Below are 23,498 nucleotides of genomic sequence, written 5' to 3' on the forward strand. Positions count from 1 at the left end.
TTGAACAAACTGCTAGTTAATGACTTTTCCTGGATCCAACACAGAGCTGAAGTTGAAGAAATGCCAACTAGCCCCAAATCTGAGAGACAAATGCCTACAGGGAGACATGAAATGCAAGCACTTGTTTACTTGGGGCACTTGAACACTGGTAAGAAGAATTCACCTAGAATTGTTAAGAAATTGGTGAAGGCTGAGTACTGGCTGGTGACAGAGTATGGAGCTCTAAAGGCTGCAGATAAAGGGGACTTCACACCACTCACCGGCCTCTCTCTCTGCAGATTCCGGATACTCACAAAAAATGATGGCAAGAGTCCTGAGAAAGCACTCCTCATGGTACAGGCTTAGGGGAGTGGGAGAGCAGCTGCTGCAGGAAGGGCATGGAGCCCTGCCCAGATCCTTCTTCTCTATCTCCCCTATTAAAAAAAAAAAAAATTACCAGTAATGTGGTGTACAAAAAAATCAAGAGGAAAAAAAAAAAAAAAAAAAGCAAGAGAAAGAACCCACAATGCCAAGAGACAAAACAATCAACAGAACCAGACTCATATATGACACAGAAATTGGTGCTATCAGATAGGGAATTTAAAATAACTATGAAAAATATGTCAAAGGCTCCAGTGGAAAAATTAGACAACACTCATTGTCAAATGAGGAATTTCAGCAGAGAGAGAGAAACTAGAAGAAAAAAAAAATGGAGAGGCTAGATAAAAAACCCCACAGTAATAGAGATCAAGACTGTTATTGAGAAGCTCATTAGTAGACTTAACAAAGCTAAGGGAAGAATCAGTGAACTTGATAAACATACAAACTGAACAACAAGGAAAAATATATTTAAAAATAAAAACAGAATATAGCATCCAGGAACTGTAAGACAACAACAAATGATCTAATAGATGTTCAATTAGAATTCCAGAAGGAAAAAAGACAGAGACTGTGATAAAATAAATAGCTGAAGGGATAATTGCTAAGAATTTACAAAATTAATGGCATATATCAAACCACAGATCTAAACCACCAACCAAGATAAATACCCAAGCAAGATGGAGACATATCAAATTCAACCTCTGAAAACACAGAACAAAGAGAAAATCTTGAAGGCAAAGGGGAAAAAAAGACACATTACTAAAGAGAAATAATGTAACAATTATAACAGCCATCTTGTTAGAAACCATGCACCTAAAAGACAATAGTGTGACATTTTTAAAGGACCGGACAAGAGTGACATCATCAAGACGGTGGAGTAGGAGACCCCCCCTACACACAAAAAATAACAATTAGACACCTATCCATGAATAAAATTAGCTCTGGGAGAGCTCAGGAGTCCACTTAAGAAGCTTCAGCAACACAATGGAGCCAAAAAACTGAAAATAACCACAAAAAAACGGTAGGAAGAATAGCTTCATTTTGTCTGTATCATCCCATCCCCCAGGCTGGCACTGCTCAGTGCTATAAGAGGAAACTCCTCAGCCTGAAGTTTCCCTCATCAGTGAAAGGAAAGTGGGGTAGGTAACCAGCTTCCCCAGCCTTTCAGAGCACTGCACGAAGAACCCACTTCAGTGTCACCCTGCCCAGAGACCAGCAAGGCTGAGACACCTAGAGATGGCTAGGAACAGAGAAGGGCAGGAGCTACCAGTACCAGTCCTGAAGCACGAGCAAATGTGGCTCCCAGCAGCCGGCTCTGCAGAGGACCACAGAAGTCTTCACTGCTGAGGACCACAACAGCCCTTGTGGACGCTGTAGACTGCCTCTCTAGCTTTTATCACTGAAGGTCTCATTGCAGATCCCAGCAGACTGCTCGCAGAGAACCCTAACAGCTTTTGCTGCTGAGGAAACCAACAGTAAGCATACTCACTGCAGGCCCCCTCAGCAGAGATTTTGCTGCTGAGATTTTCACCTCACAGGTTTTCATGTTCAAAGACACCATCTGCACAAGTCCCTCCCCACCAAAGCCCAGGATCCACACTGACTACCAGTCAGTCTCTGCAGCCTAGGTCCCCAAAACTGATCCCCATTGCTGTGCATGCACCCATGGCCAGTTACTGCAGCCACAAGAGTACACAGAGACAGCCAAGGCCCCCTCAGCAGCTTGTGGACCCAGAGATGGCCCTGATTCCTGTCACTGGCCTGTACTGCTACATGGGCCTGAAGCAAGCCCCTGCAACTGTGTGCCTGCAAGCTGCCCCAGCTCCTATCACTAGCCTCCACTGCCTTGCACTCACCTAAGGCTTGCCCCTTTAGTCAAACGAGTACATACCAACAGCCAGGGTCTCCACAGCTGTTCGTGCAGCCACAGCAGTTGGCCCTGGCTCCTGCTGCTGGCTCTGGCCTTTGCCACTGCACAGGTGTCTGCAGCCAGCCCCTGCCACCATGCAGGCACCTGCAGCTGCCCCCACAACCAAGTATGTGTATACCCTGACTCCAACCACCACTACCAAGTGCCCTGGTCCCTAGCCACTGGACCTAGAGGCACCACTGAGGACCAGGAGCCCTTGCAGCCACTGTGGACCCCTGCAGCTCTTTCCAAGGATCATGCAATTGTCAATGTTGTGGATCCCAGCCGCCTGAGCTAACAAGACACCATGTACTCCTGGACCCAGAACCACAACACACCCTCACACTTGGTGCCCCACACCACTAGACTTAGAATCACAAAATGCTCCAGCATGCCACCACCCAAAGGTGAAGGTCTTTCCTTACCAAAGTCTGTCCATAAAGTTTGGAAGAGGTGACTGATCCTTCAAATGTGCAGATGCCTACACAAGGCTACAGGGATTATGGAGAATCAGGGAAACATGACACCACCAAAGCAACACAGTAAACTTCCAGTAATTGACCCCAAAGAAATAGAGATCCACAGATTACCCAAAAAAGAATTCAAAATAATTGTTCTAAAGATGGTCAGACTGCTACAAGAGACTATGGACACACATCTTAATGAAATTGGGAAAATAATATAAGAGCAAAATGAGAATTTCAACAAAGAGATAGAATATATAAATAAAAACCAAACAGAAACTTTGGAGGTGAAGAATTCAACAACTGCACTGAAGAATTCAATAAAGAGCTTCAACAGCAGACTCGATCAAGTGGAAGAAAAAAATAATCAGTGAGCTTGAAGACAGATTATTTTAAATGATCCAGTCAGAAGAGTAGAAAGAAAAAATAATGAAAGGAAATGAAGAAACCCTAAGGGAGTTAAGGGGCACCAAAATCACCATCATCATCATCATCATCTATGCATTATGGAAGTCCCAGAATGAGAAGAGAGGGAGATAGGGGCAAAAAGCTTATTTAAAGAAATAATGAATAAAAATTTCCCATATCTGGGGAGAGATTTAGACATCAAGATCATGAAGCTCAGAGGTCCCCAAACAAATTCAACCCAAAGAGATCTTCTCCAAAACACATTATAATAAAACTGCAAAAAATAAAAATAAAAAAAGAGCAAATCTTGTAAGTAGCAAGAGAAGGAAGCTTGGCACTTACAAGAGAACTCCCACAAGACTATCACTGAATATCTCAGCAGAAACCTTGCAGTCCAAGAGAGAATGTGATGTGATTATATATTCAAACTTCCAAAAGAAAAAAAAAAAAAACCTGCCAACCAAGAAAACTTTACCAGACTAAGTTGTCCCTCAGAAAAGAATGAGAGATATTTACACACTCAACAAAGAGCACCTAAATATATAAAGCAAATATTAACAGACATAAAGGGAGAAATAGATAGCAATGTAAGAATAATAGGGGACTCTAATACTCCATTTTCACTAATGAATAGATCATTCAGACAGAAAATCAAAAGTAAACACTGACCTTTAATAACACGTTATACTAGAAGGACTTATCAAATATATCCAGAACATTCCATGCAAAAACAACAGAACACACATTCTTCTCAAGTGCACATGGAACATTCTCCAGGATAGATTACATGTTAGCCACAAAACAAGTATTAATAAATTTAAGAAGACAGAAATCATATCAAGCAACTTCTCCAACCACAATGGTATGCAACTAGAAATCAATTATAAGAAGAAAACTAGAAAATTCACAAATATGGAGAGATTAAACAACATGCTACTGAACAACCAGTGAGTTAAAAAAAGAAATTAAACAAGGAATCAAAATATACCTTAAGGCAAATAAAAATGGAAATGCAACATACCGAAACATGGGATGCCACAAAAGCAGTTCTAAGAGGGAAGTTCATAGCAATAAATGCCTATCTCAAGAAATAAGAAAATCTCAAATAAATAATCTAACTTTATACCTCAAGCAACTAGAAAAAGAGGAAGAAATGAAGCCCAAAGTTAGTAGAAGGAAGGGAATAACAAAGACCAGAGTGGAAATAAATGAAATAGAGACTAAAAACACAATAGAAAAGATCAATGAAATCAAGAGCTGGTTTTTGAAAAGATAAAATTGATAAACCTTTAGCTAGAATCATCAAGATAAAAAACGAGAGGACTCAAATAAATAAAATCAGAAATAAAAGAGGAGACGTTACAACTGATATCACAGAAATACAAAGGATTATAAGAGACTACTATAAACAACTGTACACCCACAAATTAAACAATGTAGAAGAAATAGGTAAATTCCTAAAAATACTACCAAGACTGAATCACAAAAATAGAAAATCTGGACAGATTACTAGTAAGGAAATTGAATGAGTAATCAAAAACATTCTAGTAAACAAAAGTCCAGGACCAAACAGCTTCACTAGTGATTTTTACCAAACATTTAAAGAAGAAATAATACCAGTCCTCAAACTCTTCCAAAAAAATAGAACAGAAACACTTCCAAACTCATTTTATGAGGGCAACATTACCCTGATACCAAACCAGACAAGAATGCCACAAGAAAATTATAGGCCAATATCCCTGATAATCATAGATGTAAAAACCTCAATAAACCAAATTCAATAATACATTAAAAGTGATCATACACCATGATCAAGTAGGATTTTATTCCAGGGATGCAAAGATGGTTCAACATCTGCAAATCGATCAGTGTGATACACCACACTCACAAAATGGATAAAAAATCATATGATCATCTCATAGATGATCACAAAACCATGGGAAGATATCACCTCCCACCTATCATAATGGCTGTTATCAAAAAGACAACAAAATACAAGTGTTGGAAAGGATGTGGAGATAAGGGAACCCTCGTGCACTGTTGGTGAGATTGTAAATTGGTGCAGCCACTATGGAGTTTCCTCAAAAAATTAAAAATAGAACTGCCATATGATCCAGCAATTTCCCTTCAGGGTATATACCCGAAGAAAACAGAAACACTATTTCAAAAAGATATATGTATTCACTCCAATGTTCATTGCAGCATTATTTAGAATAGCCAAGATATGGAAGCAAGCTAGGTGTCCATCAACAGATGAATGGAAAAAGAATATGTGGTATATATATACAATGGAATATTACTAAGCCATAAAAAAACCTTGCCATTTGAGACAACATGCATGGAGCTAGAGGGTATTAAATAAGCTAAGTGAAATAAGTCAGAGAAAAACAAATACCTAATGATCTCAGCTCTATGTGGAATCTAAAATAACAAAACAAACAAAACAAAATGAAAACAGACTCATAGATACAGAGAACAAACAGGTGGTTGCCAGAAATAGAAGTGAGGGTGAAATAGGTATAGGGGATTAAAAAGTATAAACCTCCAGTTATATAATAAATAAGTCATGAGGATGTAATATACAGCATAAGGAATATGGTCAATAATATTGTGATAACTTTGAATATGGACAGATAGTTACAGGACTAGACTTATTGTGGTGATCATTTCATAGTGTATGCAAATGTAAAGTCATTATGTAATACACCTGAAACTAACATATTATACATTAAATATATTTCAATTTTAAAAAAAGAAAGAAAAAGAAAATGCAGTATGCATTATGCAATATTATTCACCCATAAAAAAGGAAATCCTGCCATTTGTGACAACATGGATGGACCCTGAGAGCATTGTGCTAATTGAAATAAGTCAGACAGAGAAAGACAGATACCGTATGATCTTACTTACACGTAGAATATAAAAAATTAAAATTTAAAAAGTGAGATCATGGATACAGAGAATAGGTTGGTGGTTGGCAGAGGTGGAGGTTAATACATATACAGTTGACCCTTGAACAAGTCAGGGATTAGGGGCACCAATGCTCGATGCAGTCATATATTCAAGTATAACTTTATATTCAGCCTTCATTATACACAGTTCCACATCCATGGATTCAACCAACTACGGACAGTATAGTGTATGTATATTATACACATTTAGTGAAAGAAATCCACATGAAAGTGAACCTGCACAGTTCTAACCCATGTTGGTCAAGAGTCAACTGTCTGTAGTTAAAAATACTCTACTGAATACTTGAAAGTTGCTGGGAGAGTAGATCTTCAAAGTTCTCGGCATAAGAAATAGAAAATTTGTAACTTATGTATGTTGATGAATGTTAACCAGTCTTATTGTGGTGATCATTTTGCAATATATACATATACTGAACCATTATGTTGTATACCTGAAACTAATACAATGTTATATGTCAATTTTAAAAAAATAAAGCAGAAATTGATGAGTTAGAAACAGAAAAAAACAAAAAGTAAACCAAAAAAACTGGTTCTTTGAAAATTAATCAACAAAATAGAAATAGTTAACGTGATTTTTTTTTTTTTTTTTTTTTTTTTTTTTTTGCGGTATGCGGGCCTCTCACTGCTGCGGCCTCTCCCGTTGAGGAGCACAGGCTCCGGACGCGCAGGCCCAGCGGCCATGGCTCACGGGCCCAGCCGCTCCGCGGCATATGGGATCCTCCCAGACCGGGGCACGAACCCGTATCCCCTGCATCGGCAGGCGGACTCTCAACCACTGTGCCACCAGGGAGGCCCCAACGTGATTTTTAAAAGAAAGTACAAACACACAAAAGAAACTAACTCAAAACAGGAAATTTTTTTAAATCATGAGACTACCCTGTATACTTTTATGGAAAAAAAGAATTTAATAAAATTTAGATGAAATAAGTAACACTCTAAGTAAATATACCAAAACTGACACGAATAGAAACAAAAGCCCTAAACAAATTAATTTTGTAAAAAGAAATAAAGGAAATCATAAATGAGTTCCCCTGCCAAAGACACACCAGGCTCAGCTTGTTTCACAAAGCAGTCTACCAAAGCTTAAAGATCAGATGATGCAAATGCTATTTACACTCCTTCAGCGCACAGGGGAAAAAAAGAAAACATCCAAATTATTTTTATAAAGCAAATATAAAATTGATTCCAAAACCAGATAAATACTGCTCAATAAAACTATAGACCAATTTCACTTATAAATATTAATGCAAATATTGTAACTACTATTAGCAAACAGAATCCAATAATCTATCAAGATCAAGCAGTGCTTATTTCAGAAATGTAAGAGGAGTTCAATATTAAGAAATCCATTAATACAACTAATCATATTAAGAGAGCTAAAGAGAAAAATATGCTTATCTTCACAGATTTAAAAAAAATGGAAAAATGAACACTCATTTATGTTTTTAAAAGCCTCAAAAATAGGAACACCTCATTAATATAAATAAAAATAATGAAATAAATTTTTTAAAACTCAGCAGCTGATATAATGGGGAAACACCAGAGCTCCAGTTCTCAAAGTGTGGTATGTGGACCCAACCAAGACATTATTTCCCCTTTTCACTATGTTACTAGTGAATGTTATGCAAAAGCAGTGGGCAAAATTGCTGGTGTCTTAGCACAAATCATGGTAGTGGCAACAAACTATACTAGTAGTCATTCTTCATCACACATATCGTAGTGGGGGGAGGGGAAGCCATTTTTACCTATGAATACCTTTGATGAAGTAGTAAACATGAGGAATTTTATTGTCTCAACCCTTGAGTATGTCTTTAATATTCTAGGTGAAGTAATGGGTACTACACATGAAGCACTTCTGCTGCATATCCAAGTAGGATGGCTGTCTCCAGGAAGCATTTGTGTGACTGAGTTGTAAACCGAAGTGGTGCAGTTTTCATGGAACACCATTTTCACTTTAAAGCACAACCAGCAGACAAACTATAGTTATTCAGACTTGAGTATTTTTGACAGATATTTTCTCAAAAATTGATAAAGTGAGCTGTCACTTCAAGGAAAACAACTGACAATATTTGCTGCCATGATAAAATTCAAGCACTCAAGTGAAAATCAGAATTTTAGAAAAGTTTTGTCCACCACCATGAGCGTGACAGCTTCTCAGTACTTAGATTTCTCTGATGAGATTAATGGGGATGTTTAAAAATGTGATTTATTTTTGATACCATATAATCAAATGTGTCAACATTTGCAAGATGTACAAAATTCAATGAACTGATATTTTCCAAATGACAAATTCATGGTGTTACAAAACCACACGTGGGTAAGTGACCCTCTCAAAGTCCAAGACAGACCAGTGGACGTTAGTGTAACAGAGTATAAAATATTATTAATATAGTTTAAGATTCTTCATTGCAACCAACTTTTAAGAAACTATTACCTGTCACATTCTAGAGTAGCATCAAAGAATATCCATAATCACATAAAGAGGTTGTTAAATACTCCTCCATTTCTCAACCACATAGCCATGTGAGGCCAGATTTTAAGTACTTCAATCAAAACAGTGTGTCACAACAGACTGAATGTAAGAACAGATATGAGATTCTAGCCATCTTCTATTATAAAGACAAAAAAGAGAAGATTTGCAAAAATGTAAACAATGCCATGCTTCTCACTAAATTTTGTTTTGAAAGTTATTTTTCATAAAAAATATTTACATTGACATATAACGGTTTTATCATTATTTTCGAATTAACAAACAAAATTTTTCTCAGTTTTAATTTCTGATATGGAAAATATCAACAGATAAACTCCCATAAACTAAAGTTCTTTGGATTCCTCAATAATTTTTAAGAGTGTAAAGGGGTCTTGACACCAAAAATCTTGAGAACCACAGCACTGCAGACATTTCCACTAAGGTCAGGATGACATCAGGTCTGGGCAGAAAATATAAAAGATGAAACTGGCACATGCTGTGCCAGAAAGTATCAAAGACTGAATTATGTAAAAAATGACATAGTATCAACTTGACGGAGTCTCTCTCCCACACACCCATGCCAAATAGGATAATTCAAGCATCAAGTGAGAACCATAATTGTAATTGATTAAGATACATCAAATACATAACCACCCATGAGGTCCTAAAGATAGTTTAAAAAAAAAACTATAAAAAACATTTTTGTCACTCCATGAGGTTGCTAAGACACCAACTTACTTATCTGAAAACTGATAAAGTGTTTTTTAAAATTAAGCATTTATAAGACCAGAAACCATAAAACTCCTAGAAGAAAATATAGGCAGAACACTCTTTGATATAAACTGTAGCAATATATATTTTTGGATCTGTCTCCTACTGCAAAGGAAACAAAAGCAAACAAATGGGACCTAATTAAACTTAAAAGCTTTTACACAGCAAAGGAAACCATCAACAAAATAAAAAACCTACTGAATGGGAGAAGATATTTGCAAATGATATGACCAATAAGGGATTAATATCTGAAATATGTAACTCGATACCAAAAAAAAACAACCAACCTAATTTTAAAATGGGCATAAGATCTGAACAGGCATTTTCCCAAAGACATACAGAGGGCCAACAGGCACATGGAAAGACGCTCAACATGGCTAATCATCAGAGAAACTCAAATCAAAACCACAACGAGATCTCAGGTACCTCACATCTGTCAGAATGGCTATCATCAAAACGACAACATGTTACAAATGTTGGCAAGGACGTGGAGAAAAGGGAACCATTGTACATTGTTGGTGGGAATGTAAATTGGTGTAGACACTATGAAAAACAGTATGGAGCGTTCTCAAAAACTAAATATAGAACTATCATGTGATCCATCAATTCCACTCCTAGGTATTTATCTGAAGAAAACAAAAACACTAATTCAAAAATATGCATGCACCCCAAAGTCCATAGCAGCATTATTTACAATAGCCAAGATATGGAAGCAACCTAAGTGCCCATCAATATGAGTGGATAAAGAAGATGTGGTATACATATACAATGGAATACTACTCAGCCATAAAAAAGAATGAAATTTTGCCATTTGCAGCAACATGGATGAACCTAGAGAATATTATGCTTAGTGAAATAAGTCAGGCAGAGAGAGACAAATACCAAATGTTATCATTTATATGTGGACTCTAAAATTTAGTGAATATAATAAAAAAGAAACTGAGTGACAGATATAGAGAACAAACTAGTGGTTACCAGTGGGGAAAGGAAAGAGGGGAGGGGGAAATAGGGGTAGGGGATTAAGAGATACAGACTACTATGTATAAAATAAATAAGCTACAAGGATATATTATACAGCACAGGGAATATAGCCAATATTTTATAATAACTATAAATGGAGTATAAACTATAAAAATTTTGAATCACTATGTTGTATACCTGAAACTAAAACAATATTGTAAATCAACTATACCTCAATAAAAAAATTAAAATATTAAGCATTTCTCCAACTTTTTCTGAATAGCTTCAGGAAGAAACAAATAGTTGATGACCTCAAGAACATATTATAAAGTCCAATTAGTACAGAAAAAATGTGGTCAGAAAACCACTAATTTGCAACCCCTAATAGAGCTAAAAATCAATATTCAATAGAAGCTAATGCTATTAAGTGAAAGGTTGATAGAAAACTTAGTAGTGTAAAAATAAAATTGATATCTGAATCTCTGACTAACCCTAATGTCACTGAGAGGGGGCAACCAGCCATTTTGTGCTTTTTGGCATGACAGAAAAGGAAGTACACAACACCACTTATGAAGTATCCTTGCCAAAAGCAATCAATCTCTAGATCTAACTACCATTTTATAGACAATGTGTGGCATACATACAAATTAAAAGATAAAATAATCAGCCAAATCCAGAATGTGGAAAACTACAGGACAGTTAAATTAGCATGGAAAAGAAAATGCTGGGAGAGGGACTTAATAGATAGAGAGACTTTGGAGACATATTAAGTAAATGCAATTTGTGAGCCTTATTTGGATCCTTATTTGAATCAACTGTAAAAAGCCATTTTTGAGACAATCTGGAAAAATTAAACACAGACTAAGTACTGGATGATATTTTGTTGATATCTGTTAGAGATATTTCAGAATTTGCTTCAAAATACTCCAAAAAAAAAGTGGAGGATAAAATTAGTTCAGAAAAATGTGGATAGTTATGGTAACTGGGTGAGGGTATGGGGGGCTGTTATCTAATTTTAATGTTGTATATGTTTGAAAGTTTTCTATAATAAAAACACAAAATCAAATAGTATTCTGTAGACACCTATATTGACAATATGAGATACAAAATAAGTATATGTCATAGTGCCTTGCCCTTGAGTTTATAGTTCTGGCAAGAAAATGAGAGAATGAAGAAAAAAAAGAAAGAACAATGTAAGTAATGCTCAAATGGAATATAATCTTTAAAAATTCTCAACTATGTTTTACACCTGAAACTTATATATATATATATAGTACTGCAAATAAAATGTTCCAGAGAGCAGAAAAATCAATCAAAAAATTTCAAATTGAATGACCCAAGCAGTAAGTGAAATAAAAACAGCTCCAGGATGAGATTAACATTACTTGAGTTACAGAATAGTTGCAGGAATGATGTTTACTCTAACAAAATAAAAAAAGAAATTCATTAGGATATCTGTGCTGCTTCTGAATTTTCTCAGCTAGTCTAGTATAAAAACTAAATTTTCAGTCCTGGAGTTCACTGGAAACAGAATAGAACTCCCAAAAGTCCAGACAGTAAAAGCACATCTGTCATGCCCAGTAAATTAATTTGGTGTTGATGCACACAATCTTAAATCCTAAATCCTTAAAGAGAAAAAAGATGTAGATATACATGTAAACAAAATAGGTTTATCCACAAAGATATGTAGACTTTTCAAAATAAAAGTATCTTTTTAGCATAGTGTACATAGAGAAAAAGAACAAATGTGTTCTCTACAAATGTGTTCCTTAACTGTATCATAACAAATTTAAGCCACAAATCAACAATGTGGTTGCAATATTAAATATTATTAAATCCCTGGTAATAGGCTCAACTGATGCTCCTGCACTTGGTATAAATGAACACAGAATGATTACACCTAGTTAATCTATTAAGACACTGTAAAAACACAACGGTCAAGATCTTGAGAAAATTAGAAAAACACCATTATGGGTACAATTTGTAAATGAGTACGCAACCTATATATGAACATAAGCAGATTACCTTTTTAAATAAAATTTTCAATTGAGTGAAATTAAATGCAAACCTATGCTCAGTGACAGATAATTTCTAAATATTTTCACTAGTAAAGAACAGTCGGCATCTTCCATATCTGTGGCTATAAAGTAGCTTCACCTCTTCCCAAAACATTCCAGTATAAACTTGTACTTATCCAAAGATAAATTACCTTCATTTTCTGTATTGACCAAAACTAAGAAAAAACAAATAACAGAATGGGGGGGGGGGGCAGGGGAATCCCTTCTTATTCAAACATTTTATATAAACTATTTTATATAAACTAAAGAATGCACTGATTGGAAGCACAAAATAATAAATAACTTGTTACAAATTTATTAAGGATTATTGTTTTAATTACATGCCCTACAACATACCAACATATTATAAGTGACTATATGTAGTATCCAGTTTTTAGTTTTTTGCTACTTGGCCATTAGGCCAACCGGAAAAACATTTACCATCCAAATAGAAATTTATTAGGAAATATAGAAATTTTTGTTTTATAGTTAGTTCTACTAAGATCATCCAGAAATAAGTTTTAATCTAACTTAAAAAAAAAAAAGGTGGGGAGGCCTATTATCAAATAATTGAGTCTCTCTTTTCAATAGTAACTATGTTGTAAACAAATTTTCAGCCAGGCCTTGCCTATCTGTACCATCTAAGTATAATAATTTTTCATCGTTTTAATAAAGGATAATATCTATATTAAGTCTAAGTTTTGTTCAAATTGTATTAAACAGATTACAAAGGAAATTTAAGACGTAATTGTACCAGTGAAATTAGTAAATGTTTTTATTTTTTTAGAACATAAAAATTAACAGAAAACCTCTCATGCTTTGGTTAAAATCTTTGTAAGGAGGTACTGGTTTTATAAGAAGTAATAATCATTTACTGCTTGAGACAATTTAAAAAACTGAAACAAAACTAAAAATCTCCTTTTTCGTACTTTCACCTTCAAAAGCAAAAATACACTAAATGCAATATGTTGCCTTTTTAAAAAAATCAATGAAAAGTATTAAGTATTTAAACATGGAAAATAAGATTCTGATTGGGTTTATAATCAATATTTTCATTTCTAAAAATGTGAGGTATTAACTGATTTCATATACCCATACCACATACCACAGTACCACAACTAATGTTAAAACTATTCAATTAATGATCTCCTCTGGAAATAAAAGATAAGGTTTAAATATTTAAAAGACCCAGTATTCTCATCAAAGATAAGTAAAATAACAAAAGCATAATAAACATGTTTTTTTCCAACTATCCTAATATCTTGCTTCTTTCATTACACTCCAAGATCTTTGGAGTAGAAAAAAACTTTTAATGCAAATCTTTTTAAACAAAGTAACTAAAGATAGAGAAAGTCCACAAATTTGGATTTTAAATTTATTCAGAAAAGATACTTTTAACACATTTAAATATTTATGTGACATTAGGATAATATATAAAAGCCCTCACTAAAATACAAAACTGACTTCTCTTAGGGAGAACAAAAATCAGTACTGAAGAAAGTAAATGTGTAAGACCTCTTTCTCTAAGCTTGTTAGGAAACACATTTACGACGTTTGAATTTTCTGGCTGTTAAAAATTCCTTTCAAAAAGCATCACAATTGGGACTTCCCTGGTGGTGCAGTGGTTAAGAATCCGTATGCCAATGCAGGGGACACGGGTTTGATCCCTGGTCCGGGAAGATCACACATGCCGCAGAGCAACTAAGGCTGTGCGCCACAACTTCTGAGCTAGCGCTCTAGAGCCCGTGAGCCTCAACTACTGAGCCTGTGTGCCACAACTACTGAAGCCCACGCACCTAGAGCCTGTGCTCCGCAACAAGAAGCCCGCACAATGCAACAAAGAGTAGCGCCCCCTCACCACAACTAGAGAAAGCTCGCATGAAGGAATGAAGACCCAACGCAGCCATAAATAAATAAACAAACAAACAAACAGCATCACAATTAAGTTAAAAATCTCAAAATCTACTAAAAAGAATTTTTTTAAGAATAGTAACTGGGCTTCCCTGGTGGCGCAGTGGTTGAGAGTCCGCCTGCCGATGCAGGGGACACGGGTTCGTGCCCCGGTCTGGGAAGATCCCACATGCCGCAGAGCGGCTAGGCCCGTGAGCCATGGCTGCTGAGCCTGCGCATCCGGAGCCTGTGCTCTGCAAGGGGAGAGGCCACAACAGTGAGAGGCCCGCCTACCGCAAAAAAAAAAAAAAAAAAAAAGAATAGTAACTAACTTGATAAACTATACAAATCATCTCTCATCTTATGGTCCTCTATTTTTTTATTCATTTTTCAGACAGCATTTTTCCTTCCCTTTTTCTTAAAGAGAAATTCTTATAAATTATTGGTACCCGTCAGCTACATCCGGTTCAATATGAACCTTCCTCAAGTTGTATCTCACCTCTAGAGCAAATCTGAATCCAATAAACCAGATGAACAGCAACTGATCCCAAACACTGGATTAAAAACCAAAATACACTCTAACATACACCAGGTATGTTACATATTCCAAAACAGGTTAATGTTAAAAACAACTAAGCATTCAATACTTATTTGAGGGGCTTAAAAGAAAGTGTTAGTACCAGAACCTGGACCTAGGCTTTCAACTTCATTCTAATCAAATAGTTAAAACAAGTAAAAACAAACTGAGTCATTGTACTGGACCAAATCAACCAAGGCATAAAGACTATTAAGCGCAAAATGGCTTCCCAAGAGTGGTTTTTGATTCTCTCTTGGTAAGCAATTTTTCTATCAGACTTCTACCATTATACAACTATAAAAGCTTCCATGAAGTCACAAGAAGAAAATCACATTTCTTTCAGAAATCTACCTCTAGTACTCCACACCCTCCCTGACAAGAAGTACATCTACCCTCTTCCTCCCTCCCTTAAGCATTCAATTTCTTTCCTGAAGCAGAGCTTCCATAAATATTGCAATATTAAGGACTAAATTTTAATGAATACAAATCAGAGGAAATGAAGGAACATTAACTCCCACTCAAACCTTCCTTTAAAAAAAATGTGTTTCCAAGTTATATTTTTAACTTCCCCCATGATTCTCTTTAAAAAACTGAACACAAAATCTCTCTGCTAATGACTTTATTCATAAATCTATAATGGAACTCAAAATAGCAAAGAACATGAAAAAACTCAGGTTAATATTTGTCAACCAAATACATCAAAGAATATATTTACTTTTCATATAACAAAAATGTCTAAAATGCACATGTGACAATACACATACTCTTCACTTTGCAGAATTTCAAAGTAACAAAGATCTGCTTAATTCAGTTGGCCAGAATAGCCCATTTATACTGACAAATACATATAATTCAAAAGAAATCAAACATAATGGATAAAGTAACGATCTCATGGTTAATCTTCTGGTAAAGTGCTACTTTCATACTGAAAAAAAGAGTGAAAATTAAAAAATTTTTAATGTTATACCATCATCCTGAAAGTGTTAAAATTTCTCTTCAGTACTCACTACATTCATCACATTCACATGTCCACATTATGAGACCATAAACATTACTTAGCAATTTAAAAAAATCTTTTTGTTCACAGATTATTTCCCAGAAGTTAAAAATTACACACCATTGCTAAGTGAAACGTTTCATTCATATAGGAGTGTTTTAGACACAATAATTTTTCATTTTTTTAAACATGATCTTTGGTTCGAAGCTGTCTTGATATCCTTTCTAGTTGGATGGTTGTGGTTAAGTAAAATATTTATAAAACAGCACAGTAGCTTCATTTGAACCACAGAAGTAAACTGGATCGATGGCCTAAAGGCAATGAATGGCATGTATCAAGATGTCTGGCATGATGAATTCCACATATCCATAACTGACACGGTCAGTATTAAAGGAAATCAGTGTTGCTGAGTAGTGGCTCACCTCCTTTCATCAAAGACCTCTATCAATTCATTAACAGTATTAGCCACTGAGAGAAAATTAGTTGGAAAAAAATCTAATCTGAATGAAGGCACACAGGTGCAAATCTTAAGCAGATAAATAAGACCAACTGCATAAACTGCATATGCAAGCATGGGTGTGTCCACCCCATGCTCATACACTCTTCTCATGTTTGAGGTTGAATATCATCACTGCATATATTCTACCACATAGAAAACTCTATGTCTGTGAGTGTATATACCCTAGAGGTCAGAACTAGCTGATGGCTTTCCAGAAAAAATGAAACTTTAAATGATGCAAAAGTTGGCCTTTCCTCAAAATAAAAGGTTTTAAATTAATACAAAGGGATGCAATACCAATGGAAACTGCAAGATGCCATGAAGTTAAATCTCAGAAAGGACAAGTTCAACTTCATAACTGAAGGCTGCTGCTGATTTCTTCTCTCTCTCCTTGAATAATCAAATGCAAATGCCTTTTAGCAATGGTAGCATTCAAATCCCACAAAAAATCAAGTAGTGTGCCCTTAAGGAGCACCTCCATTGGCACAAACTGTAAAACCTGCTGGGGTGCATCTGAGTTAACCAAAGCGCTCAACAGTTCATTCACATTCTGCAGATACTGGAAAACTGGGTTTGGAAGGTCTTGATAACCAACACAAAGCAGGACTGCACAAGTCTTCAGGGGCTCGGAAGATGTGGGACAAGAAAACGTGATGAATCTAAAACAGCTGTGGAGTACAAAGATCAAACCAGCCATAAATCTTGTAAAACAAGAAAGTACAGGCAAAATCATAGTATCTCCTGTATGAAGCTGCTGCAATGAATACAGAAGGCAGTCCAAAAATAACTGCTGGTAAGCTGGGTCTCCATCATGAAGCAATGAACAGCTAAAAGTCATGAGTTCAGCTGACTCCAAGAGTTGAACTTCCAATGGTATATGTATTTTGACATGTTGGAGAGCTGGAAAACCCACAAGCAGGCACTTTACTTGGTTGCTGGGTTCTACATCCTGCTCATCCTGAAGGCATTTTGTAAGGCTAAACAACTCAGAAAATACCAATTCTTCAGAAAAAATGTGACAAGAACAACAATACTGCTGTTTTGGCCTAAACTTGGAATCCAAATTCAAGGCTCCTCCCAATGACTTTTCAATTGCTTCATTAAGAGCCTTTAAAATTTCACCATCACAGAAAGGAGAACTGTCTACCCTTGGCAGTTTCTTTCCCTGTAAAATCTGCCATAAGTGACACTCAAGATTGGAAGCTGTCCCTTCTAAAAGAGCACTTTGCCCAGGATGATATGCAGCATGTTCTTCAGCCCAACTATTAAAGTACCCTTTGGCCACCTTATCTTTCCATGAAAGGCTTTCCAGCACTTTCCTTTCATTGTAGGTTTTAAAATATCTGTTCCTCTGCCCAAACCATTTTGTATTTGTACTACAACCAATATTAGATTTTTTCACTAGCCAATTATTTCTGGAAAGAGGCTTCAATTGAAACTTTTGCATGAAATACTGAACAGCATAGTCCCTTAAACTATTCAGCTTTGCTTGTTCCCCTTCTCCCATGCACTCAAACAGACGAATGTTCTCAGAAATAGTCTCTAGCTGGTATTTATGAAAGAACACACAACATTCTTCATGTCTTTTAAGAAAAGATTCGGGAATCATGTGATGGGGAAAGAGAGCTTTCCTGGTCATTTCAGGCCCAAAATTCAGCACCATCTTAGATAAAAGAGGATAGATTGCCTCTCTTCCCTTATAGTAGAGACATACCACATAGACTTCTGAGTTTCCTGCCTTGCTGGTAGCAGGTTTGAAAACATGGACTTTGTCAAAAGAACAGTTTAGCAGGTACATCAGGTTTATGGAACAATGTTCAAACAAAGTAAACATCTTCAGAACAAAAGAGCCACCACTTCCAAGAGTCATCAGAGCAGTGACAGCTTCACAGTAATGCAAAGAAGAGACTAAAGCTTCTTGTTCACCTGGGTTTCCTTGGCAATCAAAACTTCCATCTGCAGTGATCAAGTGAACGGTAGCCATGCTGCTTATGAAATTCTGAAGTCCAGTCAGATATTTCAAGGTCATGATATCGCCGGTGTTATCTGGACCAAAGTACCAGCAACGCAAGGTATTTGCAATAAGTCGATCATCCATAATCATCATAAGATTGTCATTTGCTTCATGGTATGGATTCAAAGTATTAGCCACCCAACTCCAATCACAGGGGAATCGATGGGATTTTAAGTAGTGATTGAGACTAGCTATAAAAGCTCCAGGAGCTTCACAAAGGTGTAGAGAATTCAGTTTTCCATTCTGAAAAGCTTCCTGTGGAATAAGTGGAAAGCTACACAAAATTTCATGAAACTTACACCAGGCTTGAGTACAAAGTTCAGCGTTCACAGATTTCCTCACATGAGAAATTATTTTCCCAGCTTTATTAGTGAAAGCCGTGTGCTCATGCCATTCATCCAATTTCTTATCACTCAGTAGGTTTTTCACTTCGTTTAGGGAGCTCTTCAAATCAAGAAACACATTGAATTCCGTGTGGTCAGAGGTGAAAATCTCACTGGAATCTGGTAACTGCCACTCATTATTAAGTGGCTTGCCATAAGAAAAGTTCTTGGCAAAGAGTTCAAAAATATCAGCAAGAACATCTGGGCTGAATGTCTCAGGACTTGAACCCAGTGGGAGCTTTCTGCACTTACTCATTTTCAAATTAAATTAAAATCTAGAAAAAGAAAACACACAATTAAATGAATCAAATTTATTAGTGAGTGAAATCTCATCCACAGCAAACTGGATCACAATCACGACAACCCACAAAAAATGGGAAGACTAATGTCAGCACAATTCATTACATGATGAGGCGATCTGGAATGAAGAATAAAGGCTTTGCTATCCGATAGACCTGGGCTCAAACCCCAGCACTGCCATTTACAGCTTAGTAAGTGGCTGTGGGCAAATAACTCCACATCTCAGTTTCTTATTTAAAAAATTGAGGTATCATTTTTTTTAGATGAGTATAAAACATGCTAGCGTATAAAAAGCATATACCAGAGAATATCCATCAGCGAATGGCAGCTCTTATTACCAAAATAATGCACCTAGCTCCTCTCCAAAGTTCTCCTCTACCCATCACTGAGACACTGCCCACAGGGCCCCAAACACTTACTTAGACTAAGATGCATCCCTGAACATGACCTTTGATCAAACTCTAACAAGTGACTTTTAGCTTTTTTTTAGCTCCCTCCAAATCTCACTTCCTTCCAGGAGAGGTTCCTGCACCTGAACCCAGCACTAGTCCTGTTACCAGACCTCTCTGCCACCACCCACTTACTAACCTATGAAGATTGCCAAATATGTCCTCTGTCCAGATCTCACTCTCTTGCTAAATCACACACTTGGGTGGTACCAAATCGCCTTTACAGGCTACCAGCAAACACTCATCACCATATTGCTTGTCAACTGTGGTGTACCTGACAGGTTAGCCTCCTGATCAATGTTGAAACTGACCTATAGTTCACCCTGGCATGTCTCTAGACTACAGATTCCTGCTTTATATGGTTGGTCAGACAGCTCCATGCTTGTATCATAAAATATTATTTTTTTGTCACAAAAACTTAATACACTTTGATAGAATAATTTTAAACTGAAGAAATATCCTTAATGAATATACAAATTACAAATAGTAACCCTACATTCTGTGTTCTAACACTGCCTAAGAAACCAAAAACATCTGTCCAATGGAAAGGGATAGGGGTACAAGAGAAAGAAGCAAGGCTTAATGGCATAGTGTTGGAAAAGTTCTAAATTCCAACAGATACAGCAATGAGTATTACACGGTACTCGTTGGCACAATGTTAATCAACAGGTGCTTCAGTTCATGACTACTGCATTTACTTTGCATATTCAATACATTCTACACCAGTCTGAAGATTAAAATGGGAGATAGAGGTGAGCGAGCAATACAATAAACACAATAACAGCCAGAAGACTGTATTCTATTAGCATTTGTACTCTTAACACACTTTTTTCATCCTTCTACATTTTGTTTAAATTATTTACAAGTCTGTCTACTAGCTTGTAAACTTCTTAAGGTAACAAGTATCTTCTTAGCCATTTCTGTTTGCCACCATATATTTACACATTGCACAAAAATTGTGGATAATAGTCACAGTTACCCATTAATATATTTTTCTTACCTTAGATTTTTTTTAACTGTTAGAAGCTATATTTAGACAAACTTCTGAAAGATGGCAAAAAGGAGGCATTCACTAAAATCCTAAATAAAAGCAAATGAAAGTTTACTACCACAAGTTATTCTGTCCTAATTCACCCTTTGCTAACTGGAAACTACAACTTTTAGATTTCAACTATATTCTATTTTGGAAAAAGTCTGATTTTAGTCATTAACTTCACATACTAATTCATGGTTGTAGGTAAGCTCTGAAATCTTACTTAAGCTAATAGGTAATTATTTTCACAGGAAAACAACTAAAGTGATTCAAACACTCCATTGTTCTTCCTGACTATACTTGTGGAACACAGACCAAAATTATATATTATATATTTATATATAAATTGTATATTATATTGAATAATGTTCAGGTCAATAATCCACAAATTATCCAAACATTGTTTCCTACTATCAAATTCCCAGAATCCAACTGCTTCTCACCCACCTCCAGCTGTCAGCCTCCTGATTGCAGACACTGTCAACCCTCTCCTGGATTACTCCCATAGCCTTCTCACTGGTCTCTTTGCTTCCACCCTTGCCTCCTACATTCTGTTCTGAAACATACCCACCACAGTAACTTTGTAAGACCTAAGTTAGATTGTATCCCTGCTCTGCTCAAAACTGGGCTGCAGTGGCTCCCCATCTCAAAGTAAGGGCCAAAGTCTTTACAGTAGCTTACAAGGCCCTTGAAGATGTCTGTCCTCCACCCCCACTCCGTCTCTAACCTAATTTTCTAGTACTAACCCTCCTACTAATTGTGTTCCAGCCACACAGGCTCTCTTGCTGCTCAGGTAAGACCTCAGACACACTGCAAGGGGGAAGTCTATGCACGAGTTAATCCCTCCGCCTGGAATGCTCTTCCCTCATATATCTGCATAGTTACTTCCGCTACCTCCTTCAAGAATTTACTCAAGTGTCACTTTCTCTGTGAAGCCTACCCTGACTTCCTAATTTAAAATTGCATCTTGCATTACCAATGGTAAAGTAAAGGTAAGAACCTTGCTGTATTTTTTTTTCTTTTTTTCCATGGCACTCTTTTCCGTCGAACACATAATTTACCTATTTATGTTTACTGTTTACTGTCTTCCCAAAACTACAACCTAAGCTCCACATGGCAGGGATCTTTGTTTTCTTTACTCACTTATCATTCCAAGAAGTTAGAACAGTAAGCACTCAGTACACAGTAAGCACTCAATAAGTATTTATCGAATAATTGAAGGGATATCAGATTAGCACAAAAGGCACTCCTCCGGTTCTGAACGTCTTAACAATGCACTTCAATGTCACTCTAGCACCGCAGTGCTTAACAACAAAAATGCTTGTGGTTTACAGGATATAAGGGGAAAGTTTCCAGTATGTGTTCCTCTGTCCCTCTCATTAAGCACTCCAAAGAGCTTTGTAGCATTATAATTCTGCTACGAGGGTCAGTATTACCATTCTTGTTTTGCAGAGTCGAGTAGGAAGTCATGTAGACCCCCTGCTCAAAGCCACGAAGGGAATTCCCCACGAAGGAAATCCCCGCAAAATTCGCCGACCTAACACAAAACCCGCAAGACCTCACATACAATTGTTACTCCTCCAACCAACACTTAAACGAAAGAGTTTTAGAAGTGTTTCCGCCAACTCCTCCTCCTCCTAGCAACGGTGAAAATAATGCCAGCGCTTTACTCTGGGCGAGGAGCACCCAAGACCTAGTTTCCTCTGGTGGAAGTGAGTCCCAAGCTCCATTCGAGCGGCCCGGTCCCTGACCCGGAGGAACTTCAGTTCCAGCCCCTGCCTAACCCACTGGAAAGTCGAAGGAAGACCCGGGCTCGGAACCACGGCCTGGATTACCTTCGCTCACGCCCACCTCAGCCCCCAGAGTCTAGAGAGGCTGCGCTTCACTCCCTCTCCTCACTCGAAGAGGGCATTCTCCACTTCCGCTCGTGGGGATGATTTCCGGGAGCGTCGCTCCTTCAGGCCTTCTGTGTCCCCGACACAGGGAAGGGAGGTGGCGCGCCAGGAGGCCGGGAAGGAGGCAGGGACCCGCCCTCCTTACTCTACTGCGGCAGGACACGCGGAGCAGAAGCACTCCTCCAGGCCGCGCCGCCGCCAAAAGTCTGCAGACAGCGGCCCGATAGCCCTGACACACGCTCTACGCATGCGCCTCAAGGCCCGGCTGGCGTCACACGTCAACGTTACGCACGCCGGCGACTCTCGCAGCGCCGAGACCTCGGCTCTCTAGGTTTCGTTTCTCCGCGGGTGCAGAAGCTGGGAAACTCCAGCCTCCTCCCCAAGGCTGCTATGGCAACTGCGCGCACAGACCGAGCGTCCTTTGGCCCCGCCCCCTCGATAGTGGAGGCGTGGGATGGGGCGTGGCCAACCTGTCCGGGACACGCGGGCCCCGCCCACCTGGGCCCCGTAAGGCAGAGGTTTTCTTTTGCCGTTGGGTAGAATTGAACTCCTAGTACTACTTGACTTCAAACTGGTGCTCAGAAGAACATGAGAAAAGCCGAGCTAGGGAAACTACGAAATAACACTCTGTTATCATAACATACATATATTTATAAACCAATATGAAAAGATAACCTCAGAAGAAAAATGGGAGATTTGAACAGGCCATCCAAAAACAGTAAAATAGCCAATAAGGATATAGTACAAAGCTGTTTAACTTAAAAAAAATAATTAGAAATGTTTTCTTTTCCAACTTAGCAAAGATTTTAAAAGATCGATAATGGCAACTTTTGGTGAAAATGTGGAGAATCAGGTTTACATACTGTGAGGGAGAGTGAAAATTGGTACTACCTTACAGAAGGCAAACTTTAAAATGGCCTTGCACCTTAGCCCAGCTATTCCCACTCCTAGCAATTTATCTTTAGAAAACAAACAACTGGCACTCACTTTGGACAAAATGTTTATTACAGCACCTTAATGACATCAATAACAAAACCTGGTTACTCTCTAAATGTCTGTTATAAGGAAATTAAATTCTTTATGGTACATC

At 37.3% G+C, this 23,498-nt stretch overlaps 2 protein-coding genes across 2 annotated transcripts in view; both read right to left on the bottom strand.

Moving 5' to 3' along the window:
• HYDIN (HYDIN axonemal central pair apparatus protein) overlaps nucleotides 1–22,434 on the bottom strand; it is a 448,650-nt gene extending 426,216 nt beyond the window's left edge. Inside the window, exons 1-2 of the mRNA XM_081216141.1 lie at nucleotides 22,349–22,434; nucleotides 261–413 (exon numbers count right to left, since the gene is read on the bottom strand). The gene's annotated coding sequence lies outside the window, so the exon portion shown is untranslated. The remainder of the gene's footprint in view (nucleotides 1–260; nucleotides 414–22,348) is intronic.
• CMTR2 (cap methyltransferase 2) lies at nucleotides 15,536–22,436 on the bottom strand. The gene is made up of 2 exons (XM_081216150.1): nucleotides 22,349–22,436; nucleotides 15,536–19,006 (listed from the first exon to the last, which is right to left on the bottom strand). The coding sequence occupies exon 2, from the start codon at nucleotides 18,985–18,987 to the stop codon at nucleotides 16,687–16,689; it is 2,301 nt and encodes a 766-aa protein (XP_081072276.1). The 5' UTR covers nucleotides 18,988–19,006; nucleotides 22,349–22,436; the 3' UTR covers nucleotides 15,536–16,686.
• Nucleotides 22,437–23,498: the final 1,062 nt, after the last annotated feature.

Source organism: Mesoplodon bidens (genome assembly GCF_964165515.1).
Source record: "Mesoplodon bidens genome assembly, chromosome: 18".
Lineage (NCBI taxonomy): Eukaryota > Metazoa > Chordata > Mammalia > Artiodactyla > Ziphiidae > Mesoplodon > Mesoplodon bidens.

Coding starts and splice junctions, on each gene's coding strand:
- CMTR2 (XM_081216150.1), bottom strand. CDS start 18,987: ATGAGTAAGTGCAGAAAGCTCCCACTGGGTTCAAGTCCTGAGACATTC.